The 18,643-nt window shown below is 41.4% G+C and overlaps 1 protein-coding gene across 3 annotated transcripts in view; it reads right to left on the reverse strand.

Moving 5' to 3' along the window:
• ANO4 (anoctamin 4) overlaps positions 1-18,643 on the reverse strand; it is a 221,227-nt gene that overhangs the window by 46,879 nt on the left and 155,705 nt on the right. For all 3 annotated transcript variants that reach the window (XM_084639851.1, XM_084639850.1, XM_084639852.1), the window contains exons 12-15: positions 17,829-17,925; positions 17,204-17,264; positions 12,843-12,925; positions 9,019-9,159 (exon numbers count right to left, since the gene is read on the reverse strand). In XM_084639851.1, coding sequence (XP_084495977.1) covers positions 9,019-9,159; positions 12,843-12,925; positions 17,204-17,264; positions 17,829-17,925 — 382 coding nt within the window. The remainder of the gene's footprint in view (positions 1-9,018; positions 9,160-12,842; positions 12,926-17,203; positions 17,265-17,828; positions 17,926-18,643) is intronic.

Here is an 18,643-nt window from a genome sequence, read left to right on the forward strand (position 1 = left end):
TTTTACCTTAACAAGATGCTTCACTGTACTATTTTGGAGGGATTATATTTAGGGATGGTAAATTCAATCTCTTTGATAATTTCATCCCTGGCATCATTGATAATACTTAGAAAAGATGTCTGATGTAGAAAATTTTCCAGTTGAGCTGAGGTCACTAAGTCAGTTGTGACATATCATACAGAACAGTTGGGCATTAAACTGTCATGACCAACTTGTGTCCCATTTGAGCCAGTAACCTAGATCTCAAACATTTTGTTATTAGCATGGGTGACTCATCTTATCCAGGCTACATTATATACTATATCTTAGCTATGTTACCATGCAATTACATTTTCTTGAATAGAAACCAGTCAGGTTTGGTGTGTCCACATGCATTACTACAACCCGAATGCATTCGTAAAACCTGACAAAAATGTGATACATCATAGTTATTTAGGAAAAAACAATCAACGCCTCCCCCCACCCCAGAATTTCAAGCCATTTTCACATTCTTTTATTTATAGAATTGGTTTAACAGAGGTTGGCATAATCCATATGTAGAGAAACATGACAAGGAGAAGGTTAAAGTGTGTGTGAACACATAGGACCAGTTCATCTGATCCATTAAAGCTACTCTTTGCCACTCTGGAAGCATATAGCAGCCACAAAGTTACCTTACTAGTGAGCTAGAGGACGATTCCCTGTGGAGAAGGGGATTCCTAGGTGGTATAGAGTGGCCTCAGAAACTTCTATACCCACCCTTTCTCTTGACCCAGGTGTGGCTATCCCTATGCCCATATGCTCCTTACCTGTTGGAATGGATGGGCAGCCAGAGTAAAACACAGTAGTCCTGAGGCTGCTGTAATTTACACTAGGCACTAGCTTGAGGCTGGACAGCCCTGGTTTAGGGGACAGGGATGGACTTTCCAACACCTTCCCTTGGGGGCTCGGTATTTTGGCTTTAATGTTTAAAGAAGCGTTTGGTCAGTCATAAATATTTGAGAGAGAAAATCATTAGTTTGACAGTAAAACAAGGAGATAAATTATTATCAGTAAAACAAACTGAGATAAATTATTCTCATGGTAAAAAAGTGATTAAAATTGTCTCCGCTCATTTTAAAAATTTGAGCGGAAACTCTTCTATTCTGCTAATTCTAAGCCACAAAGGTTCTGATAGGCATACAAATTTCACAGTTACAAAGGATCATTTCTGGCTTAGGGCTCCCAGTGTTAATTTCAGGATTTGTAAGTTTCTTTCAGGGAAGACTGTAACCACATAACAACAAATATGAAGAAATTTGTCTCATGTTCACAGATTCAGAAATTTAACAATATGAGCCATTTTAAAGCTGTTTTGGCTTCTTCAAGAATAACGCTCTAGGGTTGGATCAATCACCAATTACTCAAGTATGGTAAAGGCTTATACGCTGAATTCCATACTTTCTCCACATCATTAGTGATTTTATAGTCTTCTATTTCATCCCCTGTTAGTCTTCTCTTTTCCAACCTGAATAGTCCCAGTCTTTTTAATCTCTCCTCGTATAGAACCTGTTCCATACCCTTAATCATTTTTGTTGCCCTTCTTGGTACGTTTTCCAATTCTAATATATCTTTTTTGGGACACAACAACCAGAATTGCACATAGTATTCAGGGTGTGGATGTATATTTATCATGGATTTATATAGTGGCATGATGATATTTTCTGTCTTATCATCTATCCCTTTCCTAATGGTTCCTAATGTTTGTTCTGTGAGCATTTTTGACTGCTGCTGCATATTGATTGGATATTTTCAGAGAATTATCCACAATGACTCCATGACCTCTTTCTTGAGTGGTAACAACTAATTTAGACCCCCACATTTTGGATGTATGGTTGGGATTATGTTTTCCAGTTGTTAAGGAAAAGTTAGCACATGTGACTCCATTTTGGTTTGGGGCCCACCATTGTTTAAATGCCAGCACATCATATACCAGGAGTAATCCTTAGATATTGAATCCCTGTGAAAATCCTCCTCCTTGTCTCCAGCCTGCCTTGACTCCCAGTATCTGGTTTTTGTCAGTCTCTAACTCCCTGTCTCTTGGCCTTGATGTGAGGCCTCCCATCCTGATAATAAAAGTTACTGATGCATAGCTTTAGGACCATGCTGTGTAATTAACATACTGGTATAGCACGAGGAATGCACCAAGCAGGGATAGGTGGTAGATAAGACAAGGGTTTGTTTATTGGCTAAGGTTTCCGATGCACGAGGGCAACATGCTTTGCTAAAAAGTATATAACCTTTGTATAATCTGCATTCAGGGTCCCCTCCTGGCTAGCAGGGGGGCACCACGCTCGAGCGTAATAAACTTAGTGTCTTTTGGGAACTCTGCAGTTGTGGACTTTGTTTCTGTGCCTCAGCCTAGATTCGAACTGTGCGTGTCCTACCAGGTATAATTCGCAGCAGTTGTGTGCGTGTCCTACCAGGTGTAATTCGCAGCAGTTGTGTGCGTGTCCTACAAGGTGTAATTCGTAACACAGTGTGAACTAGTTCGCATTTATCAGCATTGAATTTCATCTGCCATTTTGTTGCCCAATCACCCAAGCTTTGTGAGATCCCTTTGTAACTTTTCGCAATCTACTTTGGATTTACTTGAGTAATTTTGTACCATCTGCAAACTTTGCCATCTCACTATTTACCTCCTTTTTCAGATCATTTATGAATATGTGGAACAGCACTGGTCCCAATACAGATCCCTGGGGGACCCTGCTATTTACCTCTCTCCATTCTGAAAACTAACCATTTATTCCTTCCCTCTCTCATATCCCACAATGGCTTACTTTGCTTAAGAGCCTTTGGTATGGGACCTTGTCAAAGGTTTTCTGAAAGTCCAAGTACACTATATCCACTGGATCACCCTTGTCCATATGTTTGTTGACCCCCTCAAAGAAGTTTAATACATTGGTGAGGCATGATTTCCTTTTACCAAAGCCGTGTTGGCTCTTCTCCAACATATCATGTTTATCTATGTGTCTGATAATTCTGTTCTTTACTATAGTTTCAACCAGTTCGCCAGTCATCTGGTACAGAAGCTGATTTAAGTGTTAGGTTACATACCAGTTCGTAGTTCTGCAATTTCATATTTGAGTTCCCTCTGAATACCATCTGGCCCTGATGACTTATTACTGTTTATCAATTTGTTCTAAAACCTCCTCTATCGATGCCTCAATCTGGACTGTTCCTCAGATTTGTCACCTAAAAAGAATGGCTCAGGTTTGGGAATCTCCCTCACATCCTTTGCTGTGAAGACCAATGCAAAAAAATCATATAGCTTCTCTGCAATGGCCTTGTCTTCCTTGAGTGTTCTTTTAGCACCTCGATCGTTCAGTGGTCCCACTGATTGTTTGGCAAACTTCCTGCTTCTGATGCAAAATTTATAGGGAAATCTAGGTTGGCACAACTAAATGCTACAGCATATCTGAAAGATTTTCATGTCATCCAATCCATATATATAAAAAAAATCACCTAAATATTCCCACATAGCCCCCACCTCTACCATCTTCCCTTAAATTACCCAGGATATCTCACTAACACTTTACTTTGGAAAACACCATAAAATTATCCATATAGCGATCTTTGAGTCATCACAACATTGATATTATTTTATTTCTGGATTTTAAATTGACTGCACAGGCTTACTTTTGATGTTAAGGAAATATCACTCAGTGGGATCTAACCAGACAATATTTTAAGACAAGTATAATACTGATCTTCACCAGTAGATGGAGTGATTAGACAAAACTCTTATTTCAATGCACTAACATTCTAAGGAGCCTGCAGTGTGTTTATCATAGACACTTCTGTTGGTAACAACAGAACGCATTTGACTTTGCAGGGGTAGCTTCAAAACCAAACTATATTAAGGTATGCAGATAGCAAAGTAAGTAGATTTTCAGGATGGCAGTTGGAAGGTGGAGCGGGCGACAGCCCCATTAGCTTTGTGGTTCAACCACTCCTCTTTATGGACGTGAATGAAGGTTCAGGCAGAACCTGGTGACGTTTGGGTTTACTGACACATATAGAACTGCCTTTATTTTAAGTTTTACAAAACATCCTTTTCTCTTATTTTAAGCTACTGTTTTTCAAGGATATTTCAGTTTTAAAAGGTTTCAGAGTAACAGCCGAGTTAGTTACTAACACGGCTGTTACTCTGAAACCTGTCATTATGCAAGGCACTGCATTTAGCCGTATGGAGTGGAAATCTATCAACTGCATGAAAAAACTTGTACAGATACAGACAGACATCATCTTCCTTTCCAAATGCAAACAGATGGACATCGTACCAAAAGGACTGAAGGTAAAAAATCCATTACAGTCTACATACCACACAGACTATGCTGACAGCTTGTGCCACACGCTCTCAAAGAAACTGCAGAACCACCTGATCAACATCCTCTACAGCAAACAGGGAAAGATAAAGAATGAGCTCTCAAAAATGGATACTCTCATAAAAAACCAACCTTCCACACAAACTTCCTCATGGCAGGACTTTACTAAAACTAGACAAGCCATTTACAACACACACTTTGCTTCTCTACAAAAGAAAAAGGACACTACACTTTCTAAACTACTACATGCCACAAGGGGCCACAGCAATGGTTTCCTCAACCCACGCAGCAATATTGTTAACCTATCCAACTATACTCTTAGCCCAGCAGAAGCAGCTGTCCTATCTCGGGGCCTCTCCTTCTGCCCCTTCACCCCCATGAACATGATATAGTTCTGTGGTGACCTAGAATCCTATTTTCGACGTCTCCGACTCAAGGAATATTTCCAACACACCTCTGAACAACATACTAATCCACAGAGACCTCCCTACCAACACTACAAAAAGAAGGATTCTAGGTGGACTCCTCCTGAAGGTCGAGACAGCAGACTGGACTTCTACATAGAGTGCTTCCGCCGATGTGCACGGGCTGAAATTGTGGAAAAGCAGCATCACTTGCCCCACAACCTCAGCCGTGCAGAACACAATGCCATCCACAGCCTCAGAAACAACTCTGACATCATAATCAAAAAGGCTGACAAAGGAGGTGCTGTTGTCATCATGAATAGGTCGGAATATGAACAAGAGGCTGCTAGGCAGCTCTCCAACACCACTTTCTACAAGCCATTACCCTCTGATCCCACTGAGAGTTACCAAAAGAAACTACAGCATTTGCTCAAGAAACTCCCTGAAAAAGCACAAGATCAAATCCGCACAGACACACCCTTGGAACCCCAACCTGGGATATTCTATCTACTACCCAAGATCCATAAACCTGGAAATCCTGGGCGCCCCATCCTCTCAGGCATTGGCACCCTGACAGCAGGACTGTCTGGCTATGTAGACTCTCTCCTCAGACCCTACGCTACCAACACTCCCAACTACCTTCGAGACACCACTGACTTCCTGAGGAAACTACAATCCATCGGTGATCTTCCTGATAACACCATCCTGGCCACTATGGATGTAGAAGCCCTCTACACCAACATTCCACACAAAGATGGACTACAAGCCGTCAAGAACACTATCCCCGATAATGTCACGGCTAACCTGGTGGCTGAACTTTGTGACTTTGTCCTCACCCATAACTATTTCACATTTGGGGACAATGTATACCTTCAAATCAGCGGCACTGCTATGGGTACCTGCATGGCCCCACAGTATGCCAACATTTTTATGGCTGACTTAGAATAACGCTTTCTCAGCTCTCGTCCCCTAACGCCCCTACTCTACTTGCGCTATATTGATGACATCTTCATCATCTGGACCCATGGAAAAGAAGCCCTTGAGGAATTCCACCATGATTTCAACAATTTCCACCCCACCATCAACCTCAGCCTGGTCCAGTCCACACAAGAGATCCACTTCCTGGAGACTACAGTGCTAATAAACAACGGTCACATAAATACCACCCTATCCGGAAACCTACTGACCGCTATTCCTACCTACATGCCTCCAGCTTTCATCCAGACCAAACCACACGATCCATTGTCTACAGCCAAGCTCTGCGATACAATCACATTTGCTCCAACCCCTCAGACAGAGACAAACACCTACAAGATCTCTATCAAGCATTCTTACAACTACAATACCCACCTGCGGAAGTGAAGAAACAGATTGATAGAGCCAGAAGAGTTCCCAGAAGTCACCTACTACAGGACAGACCTAACAAAGAAAATAACAGAACACCACTAGCCGTCACCTTCAGCCCCCAACCAAAACCTCTCCAACGCATTATCAAGGATCTACAACCGATCCTGAAGGACGACCCATCACTCTCACAAATCTTGGGAGACAGGCCAGTCCTTGCGTATAGACAACCCCCAACCTGAAGCGAATACTCACCAGCAACCACATACCACACGACAGAACCACTAACCCAGGAACCTATCCTTGCAACAAAGCCCGTTGCCAACTGTGTCCACATATCTATTCAAAGGACACCATCATAGGGCCTAATCACATCTGCCACATTATCAGAGGCTCGTTCACCTGCACATCCACCAATGTGATATATGCCATCATGTGCCAGCAATGCCCCTCTGCCATGTACATTGGTCAAACTGGACACTCTCTACGTAAAAGAATAAATGGACACAAATCAGATGTCAAGAATTATAACATTAGTCTCTAAGGTGCCACAAGTACTCCTTTTCAGTTTTAAAAATCCATGTATTTCTAACCCAGTGGAAGCCTGTGCTATTCAAACAACAACAACAAACACAACAACAACAAAAAGTCAATTTTGAAAATAATTCTTGGCTTGTTTCTAAGATTAACAAGGTGGGGGAAGGGAGGCTAAAATAATACAGTCCAGAATTTGTTTTGCCAAAGCCAAATAGTACTTGAATATCCAGGCTTCCAAGTTCTGACTTAAATCTAAATCTCATGATTTTTCAAGTGATCTCTGACTTTGGCAAAAGTGTCATCATCCCAAATGATAATTTCAAGGACTTTTCACGAAGGTAAAGCATAAGCACTCTGTTTAAAAAAGAGAAAAAGGCAATTTGGAAGATAGATAAATTCAGGCTGGCTTTAGATTGTGAGATATTTGATTAAGTGTTTAGCATTTGAAGTTAACATTAGCTGAAGTTTAAAAGACCCCTCATAGCTCAAAAAGGTTATATACATACTTCACCCTGTGTACAAATGAATTTGCACTGATTATCAATAGTGAAGAAGGCAGGAAACAGCTGGTGACACAAATCCTAAAAAACACTGCTCATTTTGGATGGGAATTAGTGCAACCTGGCTCAGAAAGAGGGCAGCAAACAGGGTTCTTGTGTATTTTTATTTTTAACTCAAGTGTTGCATTCTGAAAATAAGATCAGTTGCAGGTAGAAAGATCCTGAATTTAAAGATAATATTGTGTCTAATCTATTATGAAAAGGTGGTGACAGCCAGCCTTCACTACAAAGTCCTCTGTTAGCCTTTATAACTTTGTATTGGAAAGCTGATTTAGCTTAACGATTGACAGATGTATTTTGGAAGCAAAGAAGAATATTTCCTCAAAGGTTTTTCTTTAAAATTACCAGTGGATCTGATTTTCAAGTTGTCACATAGGAAAATTCCCTTTGACTTCAGGGATTTGAACCTCAGTTTTTACAACAACAGAACTCTCACTGAAGTCAGTGAGATGCTGCATGAATAAGGATCGAGCAAAACTTGGGTGAGGACTTTGAGATATGCCCTGTTTTTATTTATTTATTGTAAGCCAGTAACTAAATAATTGTGAATGAGTCCACATTTTCATTTTAAGCCAGTTCCCTGCGTATGTCCCTGGCTGGAGGCTTGCCGGATACCACACAGATTCTGATCCCAGTTCTACCAGTGTAAATCCATAGTAACTCTCCTGAAGTCAGTGGAGCTATTCCAGATTAACAATGCTGATTAGCATGAATTAAAACAAATCCTCTTTTATGTTTTTAAAACAGGGGTATTTTTTACTGAAAGATTGTGTGACAGTGGGTGTGTATGTCAATCGATGAATTCCCTTTTGTTTTATGAATAGCATTTATGATTGTAACCTTCATTGTGGTTTAGAACCTTGATGTTGTGGCAGGAACAGTGTGTGTCTGGGAAACTGTATCAGGACCACCAAGGGGCCTCAACACTGAATAGTTCTATCCTGGTTGCTATTGGCAGAGCCACTGATTTTTAACAACTCTCTGCCAGCAATGCCACACATGGTTGGAGCATGGAAAATCTCAGTGGAAGAACAGAAACAGAAAAAAGGCACTAGAAATTGCTTTTGAAAGTGAAATGCTCTTTAGAAAGGGGAATCATTCCAACAGTAGAATGAGAAGACACACACATCTGGAGAAAGGGAAACAGAAGCTTTCCCCAATGGACACTGACAAAAACCCAAAGGGCTCTCAAAAGTGATGAGGACACGGGGAGGGAGCGGGGAGAGGAGTTGTCTTCAGGTGTTTGTTGTTTTGCCTAGATCTGTACTCTCCTCTGCTAAGAGTAAAGTGTGCATATTTAAGAAGTTCCTTTGCAAAGCTGGTGTTCCTTACTTTATCTGCTATCCCCAAAGAGTAAAATTATAAACTGGAGTGCTCATGGAGGTGCAATTTGGGACAGTGAAAGTGGGGCATGCATAACCTGCTGCTGAGGGACAGCACTGGTTTCAGGGCTAAGGGCAATTGGACGTGGAGTCCCACATCCTCAGATAGGGGACCAGGCAGGGAGTCTGCACCCGAGGAGTGCGCCTGAGAAGCCAAAAGTAGAAACAATGTCTTGGCTCTGTGCAGACCCAGCTGGCTAGAAGCACATGGGATCCAAAGGTTGTGTTCAGTACAGCAGACTGGTAACCATCAACAAGGGGAGCGGGGGGCTCAACTCTGGCTGTAACAGACAGTACAATCTTTAAACCAGAGTATAAACTATAATTCCACCCTCTGCATTCAGACAAACCAAATTATCTGTTTTCCAAAATTACTACTCTGTTTGCCATTTTTAAACTAAACTTTTCCTTCTTGTAACCGGAAAGGAAATTAATTTTCTCAAACCATAAAAAATATTCCAGATGCGGAAACAATAAGTCTGCTGCATTTATCTGCAAATGCTTGATAAGGCTCTGGTTTTCCAGATATGGGATTCATCCGTTCTTTCTTGGAGTACTTTGCTTCAAACTGGGGACGTATTTCTTCCTAAAAAAGAGAGGAACAATTTTTACATACAATACAGCTAGGCAACATCAAACTTCAGATCACTTTTTTCATAAAATTATTTCTAGTAATACTTCAGTGATGTTAAGTGCCAGACACTTAAATCAGGAAATCAGTTGGGAAATCAGCAGCTCTTAATGAGGAAAACAGATCACTGTAAGAAAAGGCATCTAACTTCACAGAATTACATACATAAAATTTAACAAACTCCCCAGTTAGTTACTATCAGAAACAAGAGTGTTTGAAAATGTATATCTGTAAACAATATTGTTTTAAAGATGACACCAGGAAATTTTCTAGGATTTTGATAGTAGACAGTAGCAATTCGGCAAAGCAGGAATAAAATTGAACTTAATCCTGTTTCCAACTCACTTGTAAATAAAACTGCTTGCTAGATACTTGTGTACCCTCCGAGTTTTAGCAAGAGGTTCCTCACAGTTTGAAAAAGTATCTTGCGCCTCATTATAACTGATTTATCTCTGAATGTGGGGAAAGTTAGATAAAGGGCAGTATTTAAAGCTGTTCCTATTTGCAGAATTCATTCACCCCTTACTCAGGCAACATTCTCTTTGGCCCTCATTTCCAGCTGCATTAAGTGGCTGCCTCCAGCCCCCTTGCTCTCCCAGCTGTGCCCTCTCTTGTGGATAGGGAATTCTGATAGGATGCTGCTATCCCCCTGTAGGCTGTAGTCTGACATCATCACTCCTTTAAGTGACAGTGGAAGACAGGCACAGCAAAACAAAACAAAACACAAACCAGCCCTCCAGGTTGTCTCTGTCCTGGGAGAGAATTAGGACAGGTTTGTACTTGCAATGGTGCAGCTCTGCCGCTGCAGTGAAGACATTGCTATGCCAATGGAAGAGCTTCTCCTGTTAGTGTAGCTAATCCACCTCCACAAGAGGCGGTAGCTATGATGACAGGAGAAGCCCTCCTGCTGACCCAGCGCTGTCTACACAGGTGGCTAGGTTGGTATAATTGCATTGTTCATGGGAGTGGACTTTTCACACCTCTGGTCGATGTAGTTATGCTGATGTAAGTTTATAGTGTAGACCTGGCCTTAGCCTCTCAAAGATCCTTTGGGGGAAGAGGGCGGTCCTAACTGAAACAGACACAAAACAACACAGATGCCCCCTCCCAGCAAGGAGGCTACAAAATAGGAGACTACCCCTGTTCCCCTTCCCAGCCTCCAAGCCCCCTGCTCAGCTCCCCCCAGCCTCCTGACTCTCTTGTCTCCCTTCTCTTCCCCCTCTTCCAGCCCCAGCCAGTTGGGGAGGCCCGGGAAGGCAGGGGTTGGAGAGCAAATGTGCCCCCACTCACCCAGCAGCGATGGCTCCTGTCCTGCGTCCTTGCTCCTTGCAACCTGCTTCATGCACCAGGTCGCAATGCCACTCACTCAGATTTGGCTTGGCTGCTCCACTGATATCCATAATGCTAGGTAAATCCCAATCCCAAATCCAGGCTGGTTAAACTGTAAAGGGGCTGCATGCCTAAGAAGCGCGCAAATAACTAATACTGGGGCACCAGAGCTCATGGAAAGGCAGTTTGAATGCTCATAATTGTTACAAGGTTTTGTTAGTTTCTTTAAGTGTCTTTTCAATGAGAGGAATCCACCTCTGTTGGGTTTGAATCTGGACCCTTCAAATCAAAATTCAGCACTTCAGCTTCTTGAACTTTTCTGTGCTCCTAATCAGTGTGGGCTTCTAACCAGTAGGAGGCAAGCCTAGGGTTGTCAATGCTGACTGAAGCTATTCTGGGAGATTTTTCCCCCCAAAATGATGTAATGTCATTTGCTTAAAATATCCTATTAAAATCTCCTGGATTGCTTTCCATAGTCATTGGGAGATCGATGCTGATTCCAGGAGACTCCAGGCCAATCCTGGAGGGTTGGCAACCTAGGCAAGACCAATACAGCTTAGTCCTAATTAGCATCTTAAGTCTTAACAGCACCATTTGAAGCCACTCTCACTATTACAGGTGACCTTTCACTGGCACGCTCCAGCAGATTCAGGACCTAACTATCCCCTAGACCAGTGGTGGGCAACCTGTGGGCCATCAGGGTAATCTGATTGCAGGCATTTTGTTGACGTTGAGTATTCGCAGGCACGGCCCCCCACAGCTCCCATTGGCCAGGAACAGCGAACTGCGGCCACTGGGAGCGGCAGGCGGCGGTGCCTGCGGACCGTCAACGTCAGCAAAATGTCTCACAGCCTGCAATCGGATTACCCTGATGGGCCGCATGTGGCTCGCAGGCTGCCCACCACTGCTGTAGACACATTGATAACAGTCCCAAAGCAATCCTGGGATTGGTCTGACAGCATGTGTGCACTGCCAGTGAAGCCCTCTGCTGCACAGGAGTCTGTTTTAAGTTCTTTAGCAGCCCCTTTATACTCTGGGATTCCACAGGGACTCTCCACTTGACCCAAAGCAGCCATTTGTTTTCCTTTGTGTTTTTAACTTATTTCCCTCACCACCAAGGTTAAAGAAAACCCATCTTGTCATCAAATAAGCAAATGTAACATTATGTGGCCTCTTCCCAAAGAGACAAATTCCGTCCCTAGGCTGAGAAGTCTGGTTCTGTGCTGGGAAAATCTACAGTGACCCTGGGGAAGGAATTCTTTCCCACAGGCAGCAGATTAGCAGTCAAGCCACTGTGACCATTACTGCATCCTAATGACTATTGTAGCCCTCCCACAATGGCAATGAACCCCTTGTGGAGGAAAGGAACATAGCTCCGCCTGCCATTCTCTGACTCTGCCCACAAAAGAATCCTACATGCCTGGGAGCAAGGAAACTCAGAGCAGCAATGCTCCAGGCCATGCAGGGGTTCCAAATCCACCTTGCAGGTTCCTAGCATCCTGCCCTTTCCCTGTATAGTTCCATTGCCATCAAAGCCCTCCATGCCTGTGTGGCAGCCACAGCAGAAGGGAGGTTGTGGCTATTTGTCACTTCCCCAACCTCCTATCCTAGTAGATTTTCCTTTACTGGGCATTGGGTGAATTTAGCTGCTTCACTGCAAGCCTTCTGGGCAATAATATTGTTATCCATTTCAGTGTCAGTATGGCACTGTGTTTTACACCTACTGTGATGTGAAAACAAAGACCAGCCAGACTTTTGGGAGCTGTGAAAACCTTTTGAGGTTCCCCATCAGTATTCTTAGCAGCTATCCAAAGCAACACCTTAGGAAGCTCATCTTGATGTTGATGGTTGATGTATAGTTATTCAAGGGCAGGCAGGAAGGTCAACCTTTTGCATTTTTAAAAATCTGAATGTCTATGGACTAAAAAGTAATTGCTTTAAAAAAATTAAATCATGCTGAAAGATTCTTTAAGTGTGATTGTTGCTAGTTCTACCACAACGGAGGCCAGATCCTTTTCAAACCTACGTTGCCATAAACCCAGAGAATGCCCCAAAACTTCCTTGAAGTTAATTTGTATTTACATTGGTGAAAAATGAGAGCACAATTTGGCCTGCAGCAAGTTTCTTCACAGCTCTAGATGAAGCATCTTGGGAGAAAATGCTCATCCTTACAGAAAGATAAATTATAAGGTTTATTTTATAGCTTCTGATGTGAAAGAGAAATTGATAATAAAACTAAGGGAAAAATTGGCTGCTGATTTTTAACCAGAATCTTTTCTACCCAAGATTATAGTAAATTATCGACAAACCTCTTCTTCTTCCCAGTCTATCAAGTCCCAGTCATAAGCAATTACTGCTCGTCTTCTTTTCCAAAACTCCAGGAAAACAGTTGCTGGAGCACATAGAAAAAAGAAATCACAAGATCATTTTCAAATGAAGAAAATATGCTAACTACTAGCATTATTGTTGAATTAAGCTGTTCCATAATTTTCGTTTGTTTGCATAAATGGACTTCTTTGACAGCAAATCTTTCTGATGATCAAAGCTGCATTCACAAGGTATTTCTTTCTACTTTGGCTTGTGTCAGACATGGTTGAAGCTTTCATTGTGATTTCATGGTGATTTCATTTAGTGCTAATAGAACATGTTTAATTTCCAATCAAATGAGTTACAGATTGAAAAGAATTAAATGGCTTCTGTGAGTCATCTTAGCTAAATTTAGATAGACCAATGGGAAAGACAAAGGTTTCTTGGGAACAATGTAGATCAAAAAGGTAGCTTGCCTTATCAGAAGACTATTTAAAATACACAGGAATCAGTATCCAGAGGAAGCAAAGAAGTTTCTAATCAGATTCCAGTGCACACGCAATTCAGTACAGAGCTGCTGAGGAAACTGGAACTGGTGCCTTGCCTTTCTAATCCAAGGCACTGCCTTTAAAATACAGGAACAGATGTTTCTGGCATTGATAACTGAGTTAATTTTTTTCAAATGAACCACAATTACATAACTCACTGGAGTATAACGTAAGTACAGCACTCACTGCACTTCAGTAGTCAGAAAAGTGGTTGTGCTTGCCACCGTGTTTTATATTGGCAGGAAAGATCGGGAAGTATTTAGTCAATTGATCATAATCCATGTCTTGGAGAGTCAAACTGGCATTGTTTATAAACACATTATTTATTTACACTTAAGCCCACTAAAATCCATGGGAGTCGTTCACTGGCTTCAGTGGGCTTTGGATCTGGCCCTTAATGGTCATGAGAGGTGCCAGATTGACAGCCCTGGAAATGGAAAACCTTTGTTTATTCACAGACCAGAGCAGGGATGCTCCCAGCAGTGACTGTGCAAGCCTCCCCAACAACAGCCTGACAATGTGCCTCAAGTCTTGTCCTAGAGGGATCACCTTAGCGCACAAGAATGCAGTTCATTCTCTATGCTGATTCAGTCCTTAGCCTGCCTACTGCCAACAAGAATGCCAATTATTATGGTGTTTTTTGTGATGCACACAGGTGATAGTTTTGTTTCCTAGTAACCGGATTCAGAGCATCAACTCATTTCATACAGGCTAGAAATCAGCCCTCAGAGAGTAATGACTTTTAGTTACTACCACGTGAGCTTGGATTCTCTCTCTCCCCCATCACCCCGCTCTACACTTTCAGGCTCAGCAGCGAAGTACAGTGAGAATGACTACTGTCCTCACATCTCCTTCCCTCAAAAGCACACTGTATTAGGAATCTTGTGAGATTTTCTGTCCAATTTTCTGAACTTTTGAGACTAATCCAAGATGAATCAAACTGTTTTCCCTTCTAATTTTTAAAGTACACAGTGGGGGAAAAATCCACAGTTAGTATCTCTGCCTATAAGAAAAGGAGTACTTGTGGCACCTTAGAGACTAACCAATTTATTTGAGCATAAGCTTTCATGAGCTACAGCTCAGCTCTGTAAATTAGTCTCTAAGGTTAGTCTCTAAGGTGCCACAAGTACTCCTTTTCTTTTTGCGAATACAGACTAACACGGCTGCTACTCTGAAACCTATCTCTGCCTATGGCTCTTGAAGTTTCTTTCTGGTACTATTTTTCATTTATACAGTATTCACTACTATGATCTCCAATATTCTATTTTCTTTTATTGTATTACACTCTTTTTCTACTGAGGTCAGTAGCCCTTCTTTCCACCATTGACTATTATATCATATGTTGTTGATAGCTAATCTTACTGCATTTCTGTAATACTGAGAGCTTCTAAAAGTATCAAATTGTGAAATCCCCCTGCTTCCTTTCTAGTCAGATCATCTCTAATATCCTTTGTCATGTATTCAGCATTCATTTCTGAACAAGACAGTATAACATCATTCTAGAGAGACAACATGGGTGAGGTAATATCTTTTATTGGACCAATTTCTGTTGGTGAGACAAGGTTACACAGAGCTTCCACAGACCTGCAGAAGAGCTCTGTGTGACGTCAATAGCTTGTCTCTCTCACCAACAGAAGCTGATCCAATAAAAGATATCACCTCACCCACCTTGTCTCTCTCATATCGTGGAACCAACACAGCTATGACAACACGGCATATAACATTATTTCATCATACTTGCCATACTTCTGTTAGGATATTTCAAAATGTACATTTATCCCATATGCTCAAACAAAATTATTGGAAAGCTCTGAAGTTCAGAACTTACAGACATACTTTAGTATAGTTCTGCTACACTACTGTTTGCCCTCCTTTCAATCTGTCTTGAGATTCAACCTAACAGCAACCTTCTACAAAACACTCTCCTAGACAGGACTTCCTTGAGCACTTTCAGTCTAACTTGTGACCTTTTATAGTTCCGAGGCTGGCTTCCTCTAGTGGTTAATTACCTATTGTTCATCTCTCTTTTCTTACCCTACTTTATTTCAGAGCATTGATGAATACTCTAATTTCTTCTAACCTTCCTGAATACACTACTTTCTCCTGGATTTATATTAAAGAACCTCCTCAGATTCTGCCCCCTTTGACAGCAGAAGAAGGAGAATGTTTTTTGTTCCGAGGAGTATATTGGCATTTCTTATCGCTAATAAGAATACTAAATACTTCCACTAGTTTCTGTTTTTTAAACTTTGCATTTCAGCAACTGTTCCAGTGTTAATTCCTTTATCAGAGAACACAAGCTTCCCTGTAGTCAAGAAGGAACTATAATTAGAATTTTTCTAGTGTCTCTTAGTCTCCTGAAAAAAAACTGTGGAGAAAGGAAGAGGTAGGCATATAAATTAAAGTAATTCAGTTGCTTCTCTGGTGAAGGATTCATAATGACTGCCTCTGGATGACAGCGCCGGTTGCAGATTGACACAATTTTGGTGTTGAGCTTCAAACAAAGCTGAACAAAAGAATCATTGTAATATTCTCCCCCTCTATGTCAAATTTCATTTAAATAAGCAACTGCTATAATGTTACCTGACCTTACAAGAACTTGTTTGTTGCTTAATTTTTGACAAACATCAATTTTTATGACAAGTCTGTAATAACCGTGAACGTGTATCTGTGTGTGTAGTTGAGGATGGAGGTTTCTCATAACTTGGTCCTTAGCCAACAGCTATTGTATCTTTAGCAAGAACTAGTGTAGGCAAAATAAAATTAGTGACATTCCTCCCTAGAGTCTGTACTAATGTTTCCACTAAGTACAATACATCTTTTGGCATAAGGGATGACATTTAGGTCTTTTCCTCTAAAATAGAAAACTTGAAAATGTAGGGCTTGGCTTTCACAAGTGCTAAGTACTCACTATTCCAACTGAAGTCAGTGGGAACTGCAGATGTTCTGCACCTCTGAAAATCAAGCCCAGATGCTTGATAGGAGAAAGTATTTGTCCATTTCTGAGATTTGGTAAGCCTGGGTGAGAATATCCTCCCCAGAAAAATTCCATGTCTCTGAGGGTATGTCTACAATTCAAGCTAGGGATGTAATTCCCCGTTTGAGGAGACATACCCACTCTAGCTCTGATAGATCTAGTGCACTAAAAATAAAGTATAGCCATGGCAGTACAAGAAATGGGAGTGGCTAGCCACCTATCTACATGCCTAGCGAGGGGTGGCCCATGCATTTAATAGGATCATACATATACTTCAGGAAAGCATCCCATATCTCTGAGAATTTTTCTTGGATACAGGGGTGCTGGAACAATTTTTTTTATAGTGGGGGTGCTGAGAGCCATTGAACCAAACTGTAAACCCAGTATATAATGGAAACCACTTCAAGTCAAGGGGTGCTGCAGCACCCCACACATTCCTTGTTCCAGCACTTATGCTTGGATATAACATGATGCCTTTCCCCAGAAAAGACAAGGCCTGAGGAATGACTGAATAAAGACTCCTGAACTTGACTCAATAGCAACATATTTTAAATCTCTAGTTTTTCAACCAGGATATAAATGTCCACCTGGATACTGCTTATTTGACCCATTTTTAAAATTAAAATGTCCAGAAACTGAACATTAAAAATATAAATTCTTTACCCTTTCCTTCCACATTTTCACTGAACCAGAAAAGACTTGATTGGGAAGAGTCAAGCCAAGACTCTGCATTTCAGCATCTGAAACTAGGCATGCTGGAGTTTAAAGGGTCCTATCTCACCCCATACATTTAAAGGAAAATGTACTAAACATTACACGAATCCAAAGAAAGACTTACCCCACACTGCCATGAAAACAGCAAAAAAGACAGTAGCTCCATTGTCAAAAAGGTGAGTTACCTGTGAATGAGACCAATAACCTGATGAGTTCATCATTTGAAAGTTCTATTCACAATTTATTCTGTTTTGTTAAAAGGTTAAACTGGGTGGTGCTTAGGAGAGCCACTAGACTGACTGTCCTGAAGACCAACATCCTCTCCGAGGGCCTTACCCTGAATGGTGCTCAGCATGGGAGTTACAGGTGGTCAGCACCTTTCGGGGTCAAGGCCCGTATCAGCTGAACAGTTATTCTTGTATAGATTTATAACTTCTGGTGTAGTTCATCCTTTCAGCCTAAGGTAATTTGTTTTGAGAAGCTATGCACAAAAGATGGTTCATAAGTGCTGTTCCAAGTACTAGGACATAATTTTTGTGACTGCTGAATATATCAAGTGCAATTGCATATACGTGTAAATAAGTTCTAAAGACCAAATTCAGTCATAGTAAAAGTGGGTTCATTGAAGTGAAGTTAAATTAATTTGATCTGTCACTTGGAACTTTTTTTTATTTCACCAAGTTTATTGAAGATATTCACAAAATACTGAGAAAGAATAAACATTTTCTATTTGGATAGTTTAAATGTACCTTGGCATAAACACAGCTGTCTGACAACCTCATGAAGGGACAGTATTTATCACATATTGGACACATTATAATATCTGTAGCTTGGCAGACTTCTTTACTGGAAAAAGAGAGAAGATAATGGTTGATACTTTCATACACAACTATCATTCTTAAAATGGACCAACATATTTCTCTGAAATCACAGATGGTGAATTAAATTTCTCTTATCATACATTTCTAGTGCTTTCTGTTAATGATGTCAGTATGTTCTTGCTGTCTTCAACACTTTGAGATACATACACTATGACTGTGTAGGTCTTCTCAACTTCATAAATGAATCATGCCTTTCTCAAGAAAACACAGGCACTTTGAAATCTTTAGATGGCATGTCCTTTTGTTTTTTTTTTAAAAAAAGAGCAAAATCAAAAAGGACTAGAAAACACGTAGAGAATAGTCCTGCAGTGGCTGACAGGATGAGTTATTAGCACTTTTACCATTTCTAAATTGTCCCTGAGCCAAGAGAGGTCTCTAACAGAAGGAGATAGGAATATGGTGAGTACAGATTAAAGGGAATTTCATTAATTTCAAAGGACTCTTTCAGGCATTGCCTCAGGGTGGAAAGCAGTGTAGAGGTGCAACACCCCCAGAGGAGCTCCAGGTGGCACAATGCCTGAAGAGTGCCGTCTGGAGCTTTGGAAGCACACTCTCCTTGGGGTGTGACATTTCCTCTCCCCTCTGCCAGCCAGTCAGAAAGCCATGGCTCCACCATCTCCCCATCGCTGTGAGAAGCTAGCTTGGGCAGCACCCCTAGCTTTACATAGTCCATGCACTCAGGG

This window comes from Lepidochelys olivacea (assembly GCF_965140295.1).
Source record: "Lepidochelys olivacea isolate rLepOli2 genome assembly, chromosome: 1".
NCBI classification, from domain to species: Eukaryota; Metazoa; Chordata; order Testudines; family Cheloniidae; genus Lepidochelys; species Lepidochelys olivacea.